The 8,872-nt window shown below is 33.6% G+C and overlaps 2 protein-coding genes across 2 annotated transcripts in view; one reads left to right on the top strand and one right to left on the bottom strand.

Moving 5' to 3' along the window:
* Positions 1–1,161: 1,161 nt before the first annotated feature.
* On the bottom strand, positions 1,162–3,163 carry LOAG_10237 (EF hand family protein; the record flags this gene model as incomplete). The annotated part of the gene is made up of 4 exons (XM_003145764.2): positions 3,028–3,163; positions 2,731–2,834; positions 1,593–1,747; positions 1,162–1,409 (listed from the first exon to the last, which is right to left on the bottom strand). The coding sequence occupies exons 1-4, from the start codon at positions 3,133–3,135 to the stop codon at positions 1,162–1,164; spliced, it is 615 nt and encodes a 204-aa protein (XP_003145812.1). The 5' UTR covers positions 3,136–3,163.
* Positions 3,164–4,153: 990 nt separating this feature from the next.
* Positions 4,154–8,872, top strand: part of LOAG_18656 (hypothetical protein) — a 5,639-nt gene continuing 920 nt past the window's right edge. Inside the window, exons 1-8 of the mRNA XM_020451321.1 lie at positions 4,154–4,377; positions 6,216–6,389; positions 6,543–6,622; positions 6,798–6,924; positions 6,998–7,174; positions 7,418–7,508; positions 7,675–7,766; positions 8,182–8,283. Of these exons, the coding sequence (XP_020304902.1) occupies positions 4,201–4,377; positions 6,216–6,389; positions 6,543–6,622; positions 6,798–6,924; positions 6,998–7,174; positions 7,418–7,508; positions 7,675–7,766; positions 8,182–8,283 (1,020 nt within the window). The 5' untranslated portion in view covers positions 4,154–4,200. The remainder of the gene's footprint in view (positions 4,378–6,215; positions 6,390–6,542; positions 6,623–6,797; positions 6,925–6,997; positions 7,175–7,417; positions 7,509–7,674; positions 7,767–8,181; positions 8,284–8,872) is intronic.

Here is an 8,872-nt window from a genome sequence, read left to right on the forward strand (position 1 = left end):
CAAGTTATTGATTTATATACGTTTCGATAGATATGGTAGGATCAGTGATTTCAGATAGCTCAACAATTGAGAGTCTTATCCGTTGATCTTCCACTTGATTTGATCGTTTTCTCTCATATAATGGATTGTGAAAAGATGGTCGATCAATTACCGAAAATTCAAAATTTCTTCTTTCTTTTGAATTTTTTCGGAATTAACTAATACCAAACATATGCTATTCCTCACAATGAATTTCTTCCTTGTAATGATAGTGTATTTCGATTTTTACAGAACTATTTATGGAACATACTTTATTGATGAAAAAAAAGAATGAAGTTACAATATTAATGTTTCAAATTAAAGAAATTATAAAATTGATTATCACAGCATTTGAAGAAATTGAAAGGAATTAACGTCAGCATCTTCAAAGTATCGAAATCTTTCAAAAAGTCCCATCCAAAGGACTAACAAGATTCCTTGCATTAACTTTTTTCTTCGATATTGCTAATGATCATTCGACTGATTGAATGCTATTTCAGTTTAGAGCTGTTCTGAATTCTACAGCTGATAGGTAATAAGTTTCAGTTAATTTCAGTTGAAAAAAAAGCGAAAGGAAAAGGAAATTAAATTTAAATCAGGCATTCAATCACCTCTCAAAAAATTCCATTTCCAGTATTCAAGAAGGAATCACATAAACAATTCATTTTATTTTTAAATTGTAACAGCATTTTCCCATTAACTATCTGCATCAAGAATATCCAGCAAAACAAAATAGAATAGAAGAAAAAAAACCAAACTTTTGGAATAAGTACATGCGTTTAAGTAAGAATTTGGCTAATAATATGCATTGGCAATAGTTGAAAATTAGAAGTATAAAAACGCTGAAAACAAACATCTGCTTTGCCAACTGTCTACAGCAATACTGCTTTCGATATGTACAATCGTTTGTGCCTATTAAAAGCTTACTGAAAAAATAGCTCACCAATATTCGTGAACTGTGGAGACCTTCCGCATGTAATAGATAAATGGGTAAAAGATATAAAAACCTAAACCACATCATCACAGTGAATTCTATGAGTATTTCAAGCTTCCAGCAAAACAGACATCTTCACAACCATCTACGACCAGTTTGGCCATAAATTATGACTAAAAACAGTGGCAACTAAAAGACAAGCATTTTTCTCATTGCTGTGGACGTTGTTGTTGTTGTTGTTGTTGTTGTTGTTGTTGTTGTTGTTGTTGTTGTTGCTGGTATTGCTGTCTCATTTGCTCATCTCGTTGTTTTTGAGCTATGGAAAATTCAGGATAACTGATAAAACCATCTCGGTTAAGGTCATCAGAATCAAAGATTGGATCTAACATCCGTTCAATTTCTATTTCCGTAAGTACTGGTGGTAGTTGAGATGTATCTTGTCGGGAATCCCGATTTTCTGGAATGTCCTATTGAAATTAATAATAAATGAAATACATCCACAAAGTCCCCATTTTTTCATTAGCTTAAACTTTTATTTCATGCATCAAATTCCATTTTACCGTTTTCTCATTTCAATACTCAGAATTCGTAACGGCAACAGATAGGGTAGAATGATATTCCAGATAAAAATGATTAATACCGTCATGAAAGTGTGTGATTGCTTTAATTAATTCAAGGCCATCCAGCAAACCATTTTTATCCGCATCGTGCATATTGAAATAATGGAACTGCAACTGCTCGGGTGTCATATTCGCAGTTGGATCAATTTTGCCATCCAAATGTTCCTTGATGTGCCTAGAAAATATAAACAATAATAGTTTTTGCTGCATGAAAGATGGATAATTTCCAAAGTCAACTTTTCGAGAACTTAATTTCACACTCGGTAGGAAAACTTATTTATGATACCGAACATAGCAACATTATGCCAAAAGACGATAAAGACAGTCAATAAAGACGATACAATGAGGTTTCTTACGATTACCTTATGGTTTTTTTAGAATTAAAAAGTTCCCGTAACAAATACTGGATTCTGATGGCTAACGATGCGACTGACTTAAATCAATTTTAACTATTTTAATCTCAATCAAAACTCTTTGCTCAAGAGATGACTGGTGCACAGGTTTGTTAATTAAGGATAAATAGTAGGAAATGAAAAACACAAGCAGTAGCCCTCACTATTTCACAATCCAATCTCTGATTAGTGAAGTGAAAGAGCTATTTTGCAAATGAAACTTCACTCATTCACTTGCACATCAATTTATTTAAACCCAAAACAAGAGTTCTTTTTTCAATGTTTATCATATAAATAATAGCTAAACGAAGTAACCTTAACTTTCCTTACATCACCAAATACCACTTATGGCAAGAATCAACCCAAGCCACTGAAGATATGAAAGCCATATAAATTCACTAATCATGTACAGACTGAGAAGTATTCCCACCTTACACTTAATTAGTTTAAACAAAGGGTTTCCCACTATTCGAATAGTAATAGGAAACTTTTTGGAGAGTTCGGCTATTCGAAAAGTGACCAGGCTAAATTTCAGTAGGAAGTAACATTGACTTTAATTAGTACAAGGTTAAAAAAATGACCATCCACCAATATTAATATCTTATTGAAGACTAAAGTCTTTTTTTTCAAGAATTTTGAGAATTAGAAAACATCTAAGTTCAACAAGAACTGGAACCTATTCTTCAGAAGTAACAACTTTTATAAGCTAAGAAAATCACTGTCAAATTTTCCAGTGTAAAAGAAAAAGGTGATAGTAATGGCATACTCAACATTTTTCGCTTGTTCACCTCCAAACTCTCGAGCACCCTGCGAGGGTGTATTAGGATGAGCGGGTGGTGGTTGATGATGCATTTGACCTTGATGATGTACCTTCAAAAAAGCAAAATTTAACCTTATAATTGAAAAAAAACTGAACCAATAAAAATTAGGTTATATAGAGTATTGAATAAGAAACAACCTATTCAATAGGCGGGAAATGAATTTAGGAATAATTTAGGGATATATAATTTCGTTGTAAATTTTTTAACTTCCCTATACTACACGACAAGAAAAATATAATTACTTCTGGTGGTTTCTGCGCATTCTGACCTGGAAATGATGGTGCCTGATGAGCTAATATCAATGCAATTGAAACCAGAAAGAAAAGAGCACCTACGATATTTTGCATCATTAACGAAGCTACACAATTTATTCTGAAAACTATTTTTACATTTAAACTTATTTAAACTTTGCAAAAATTTACCGAAATTTAAAATTTGACTACAACATCGAAATCTTCAAAAAAAAAAGACATTTGTTAAATTCGAAAAAGATTTGCAAATTCAAATTTAATGTTGTTAATCTATTAATGTTACTAATAATATCTAACTGTCAAATACAACAATAAAATTTTACATTTCTTCTCTTTCCACATCTCATCTCTTCCCCCCCGCTATATCTCATATCCCCCCTCAGTACACTCCCGCCCTTAATTGTACCATTCCTCATAAAATGCAAATTCGCATACTTACCATCCATCAAATTCACGGCCGTAACCGTGAATTCCCAATTACCACGTCAGCCAAAGAGTAGTAAAAGCATGGTGAGGAGGGAATTGTCATCAATTAGGGTTTTGGTCCTTAAGGAAGAGATAATTTGTTGCAGAAATTAGAGTTATGACAGGAGAGGATTAGGAATTCAATGAATCTTCAGGATCATCTGTCTCTCTCTTTTCCTCCACCCCGTCCCCCCAATCCCGCCTGCGGGAAAGAGAAGCAAAGAATCCGAGAGTTTCATTCTATCCTAATCTAATAAGTGTCATCTGATCATTATTTTGCATTAATTTTTCCCACATTATCATCTTTACGGCAATCATCCTATTTTTTGAAATTATTTATTTAGGTGGAAAAATTTTCAAACTAACTTATTTTTGTCAGCTATGGCATCATTGCTCTGAAAGGTTTATTTTATTGTGATTTGTATACTTTATCCTGAAATATATGATGTTAATAGATGTGACAGTATCATTGATCTAATAGCTTACATTAAATGAATTTTTTTTTAAAAAACTTGTTTTAGAATAACCTTTTGATCATGATGTTATTGTCGTGAAATACATATTTTTTATTGAAATGTATAATATCGAAGATTGAATGTATAACATTAAGGGTTTGGTGTAAATCATTAAACTTTGACTTATTCGCAATATTAATTTCAGGAAAGCGGTAGGTATTGACGGGGGTGTGCGGATTTATTGATGCGTGTAAATGAAACGGAGTTGCCTTTGACGGTTACACGACGACGCGTCACAGCTTCTGGTATTGGTGTGAATCCGAACGTGAATCATATTCCTTCAGAAGGCGTTGTTAAATCAAAAACCAGTCCGTTCTCATCGTTTGCAAATCTTTCTGCGTCATTGTGGTCTTCTGCGCAGGTATGTAAAATGTTTCATATATGTTTTGTTTTATTTGTTTCACAATTTTTTTAATGCGTATTTTAACGCCTTTTGCAATTTTTTTTTTGTCAATTAGGAAAGCATAATGATTTGTGGTACACTAGGAATATAGGTGGTTTTTTATCAGAGTTTATAAATAGACCGACTGAAGAAGTAAGGCTTAAAAAAGTTTTTGGGAGCAAATCAGATTAGAGTGGAATCGAGCAAAATTTTAAAATATATAACTTTTGAGACAAGTTATATTAACATGTGAACTATATTAAGAAGCCCATTGCCTGCTAGGTTGCACTATCCTAAACAGCATGAATTTTTATAGAATTCTTGACCCTACAAGTTAACGTCATGATTGTAACGGTGGGCTAAAATTCCTTTGCACCTATGGTGTGTTGTATGTATGTGCGTGCATATATGTACGTATGTGTTTGTGAGAGAGATAGGAAGCCAAGGTCAGAAAGAACGAAGAATTTATTAACGGCCAGGTAGCATACCGAAGGCCTATGAGTATGTGGTGTGTGTATAACATTTCTCTATCTGAAACGAGGCATGGTACATTGAATGGAGGCATGAAGTGATCGGATTTGCAATTAAAATTTTGTTGTTGTTCTGGATTTCATTGCTGAGATGAATGGTGTAACAGTAAATACTGCGATTTTCAAATAAGGAAAAAATGAACCAGTGTTGAAGCTGTTGTAAATCGAAACACCATACTTTGTTCGAATGTTGGAAGCATCGACAAAAAAAATAAATTTTCGATCTACAAGCACAGGCATTTTCTGGATTTTCTTCATGGGTAGCATTTTGGTTGGATGTCTTTTCGTTTTTGTCTGTGTGATTCTTTTTACCGAAGACGAAAATTTGAACGTGTGAGCAACTATAGTAATTTGCCACTGTCATGAGAAAATAATGAGGAATGAATTATTCGGTAAAATAATTGGGAACGTCTGCAGAAGTAATAGTTGAAAGATGCGAATCGTAGTGCGTAAGCAATAGATTAGATTGGCGAATAACTTTGAAAGCTGCTTGGCATTGTTTGGGCTGGTAGAAGTTAACATTTTGATGAATAAGGTCATCGGAAGAGGCATGATGATTATCAAATGCATCACCGATGGATATTTGAAACTGTAAAAGAGCAAATAATGGAAAAATTGGTACCTGATTTACGTTTGCTCCGAATAGGTTTAGGTTGTAACTTCTGGTTGGTGTGGTGTGAGTTTAGCGATGGTCATTAAGGCATTTTTTCATGAATCAGTGGAGTTCAGGTAACTAGTACTTGTTGAGATTGTCCTGGAGGTCTTGGAATAAATTGCGGACACTCGGTCATCAGGTGTATTGTGAAAGTAATTTGGAATTTATTCGTTAAAGCGCGAACTGTGTGCGCAAATGAACCATGACTAAGAAGATTTAAGCGTCTATTAAACAACTAACTTATATTTATATGGAAAAATAGGGGAATGGTTAAATTATACATATAGATTAAAAAGGTGGGAACACTATCAATCATAAGTTGATGTAAATACAACATATAGATCATATAATGATATAAGTTCAACATCTGAATTTAAATGACAAAGGATTATTAATTATAATTCAACAATGCGTTTCAGTTTTCATTGGCATATTGAATTTCAGCGTTTAAATCAAGTTTTTGATCAATAAACTTGAAACAACAGTATTTGCGATGATTTTCATCAATGAAATGTAATACCTACTAATGCTCAGTTTTGCAGAATCACCGCAGTATCATAATGCAGCAGTTTGCAATATTAATAATTTCCATTTTCGTTCTATTTTAGTCTCGTAAATCATTATAATTGCAGCACACCTTCTCTGGTACCACCTGTGACACCTCTCCATTCCTTGATTATCTGGGAAACACTTCGGGAAGCTCAAAGTGTGGGCAAAGTTCATCGATTAATTTTATTAAAGCGACTGAAGAAATGCCGTCGCGTGATCGTACTGGCGAGTTTCGTACTACAGCGAAGTCATATCAGGTTAATTTATTACATAAAGCATCTTTTGGAGCTTTTTTTTTTGAAACGGTAGTGTAAGGATGGAACATAAAATAAGCTTTCCCTTCCAGTTTCTAGGCCAAGATAGAATTAGTGCGAAGTAACTTATTACTTCTGATTAAAAAACAATTTCAGATGAAAATGTATGGAGTCAGTGGCTATACACCAAGAGAGCCAAGAATACAGCAATCAGTACAGTTCGCACAACTTGCAAAGTAATCTTTATTACAATTCGAAATCCAGCTTTTTCTGAGAATGAATAAATTTGGGGAAGTAGAATGTAGCCTTGATGATTCAGCTGATAAAAGTTTGATTTTGATATACTTGTTTTAAAAAGAACTGGATTTTCCAAATCCTTTTAATTTGCTCTTCAAAAATCCTCTTTTGTAGGCGTATTGGGCGTGATTTAAGTTTAACATGTGCAAAAATGGAGAAGTTAACTGAATTAGCTAAACGGCGGTCTTTATTCGACGACCGCATGATAGAAGTGGAAGAATTATCGCAAATGATAAAACATGTAAGTTTTGGAAGTGTTGCTTGGATCAGTGTTGTCAATTGTGCTCATTAATTAATAAAATGAAATTTTCTAGGATATAACAGGATTAAATAAGCAGATAGCAGTGTTGCAAGAATTTTCGAAAAATAACGGTAATTTCAACAAAAAGGATCAAGGACGTGGGCATTCACAGTTGATTGTTGTTGGGCTCCAATCAAAGCTGGCAGGTGTCAGCAAGGATTTCCAGAATGTATTGGAATTAAGAACCGAGGTATGTCTGATTTTGAGAATTTCTGTTCGAGACCTACTCAGTAGAGACTTAGTTGGGTATGTGATATTGGGATGGTCATTTAAGCTGAGTTTTGGTATGCCGAGTTTTGTCTTTGTCTCCAAGAAAGCAACATGCAGAAAATCGTTTTATTGCCTATTCATGCATTCCTTTAGCTACTTTTGTCGGTGAATCTTTGAGATTATATGCAGCACTCCATTATGTTGCATTGTCATACTATTTTAGAATATGAAACAGCAAAAATCGCGTCGTGAAAAATTCAGTCAAAGTCAACCTGTGCCGTCAGGTTTACCGCCTTCTGTCAGTTCCGGAAACTGTAAGTTATTCCGACTTTTCAAAAATATTTTACAATTTCAAAAATGAATTTAGGTATTCTTTATGAAGATAATTGGATTGGGAATATACTTGGAGTTTAGATTACTTAGATCGTGACATAAGACTTTGATTATTTTTAATCGAACATTTGATAAATTGTTTTATAGTAGGTTCAATTTTATTGCAAGATGAAATGAATGCTTCGTCATCAGTAGCAATTGATATAAATACGTTAGAGCAACAAAGGTTGCAACAACAGGTACTTTTTGTTTCTTATATGGCATGTTTTGCTCTTCTCTGTTAAAGATAAATCTTCTATGCTGACAAATTCACCAACAGATTTCGTAATTCATCCTGTCCTCAAGCCAATAATACCTAATAAAAGGTTTTATTTGATGAGATGGATTCAATTATTATTTTTGCATGAGATGGAGGAATAATAATTTATTCTTGTGATTGACTGCAAAGGTGAATATGATCATCATGAGATCGACTTGGAAATCTAGACTAAAACCAGCATTTTGAGTTTTAGTTACCCAATAGATTATTGGAAAATAACATTCTGTTGTCATCTGAAATGCTTCTTTTGGCTGCAAACCTCATGGAGTCAGGAAATAAGGAAAGAAGTATTGTAAAAGGTTCAAATGAGAAAATATGATCTTGAAAAGTTGTAGGTTTCACTAATTAATGAACAGGACGCATATTTTCAAGCTCGTTCAAGTACAATGGAAAATATTGAAAGCAGCATATCAGAGTTGGGTCAGATTTTTCGTCAGGTTAGCAAATCTCTTTTTTCCTCTTAAGTTTCTATAGAGGAAAAGTTGCGTGCATCAACAACAGACTAAGGTATAATGATTTAAATCCTTGTTTTAATAGGTTATATTTTCCACTGGTCAGTAATAAGCTTGATTTTATTGCCCAAACAATATAGTTGCAAAATAGTCCAGTGAGGTATATAAACACCCTTTCTTGGGGTCATTTGAAAGAGAACTTAAGTTTTGATGGGTATAATGTGTTGTATTTGTGTCCGTGGCGTTCATTGCCATGGGGTGTCTGACAGGAAGAACACAGTCTCTTCAGAGAGTGATACATATATGTAATTCAAGTTATGTAAGATATTTGCTGAGGATAAGAGAACTCTTTAAATAATGATGAGTGGTCACTGCATAAAAAGTGATGAAATAATGTTTGGTTTTCCTTCAGATATTTTCTTCAATTTAGAATTTTTTCATCATTTGGATTTTTGTAGCTCGCTTCACTAGTTACTGAGCAAGGTGAAATGATTACTCGAATTGATTCGAACGTTGAAGAAACATCATTAAATATTGAAGCTGCTCATACGGAGCTGGTCAAATATTTCCATTC

Source organism: Loa loa (assembly GCF_000183805.2).
Source record: "Loa loa unplaced genomic scaffold supercont3.427, whole genome shotgun sequence".
Classification (NCBI taxonomy): domain Eukaryota; kingdom Metazoa; phylum Nematoda; class Chromadorea; order Rhabditida; family Onchocercidae; genus Loa; species Loa loa.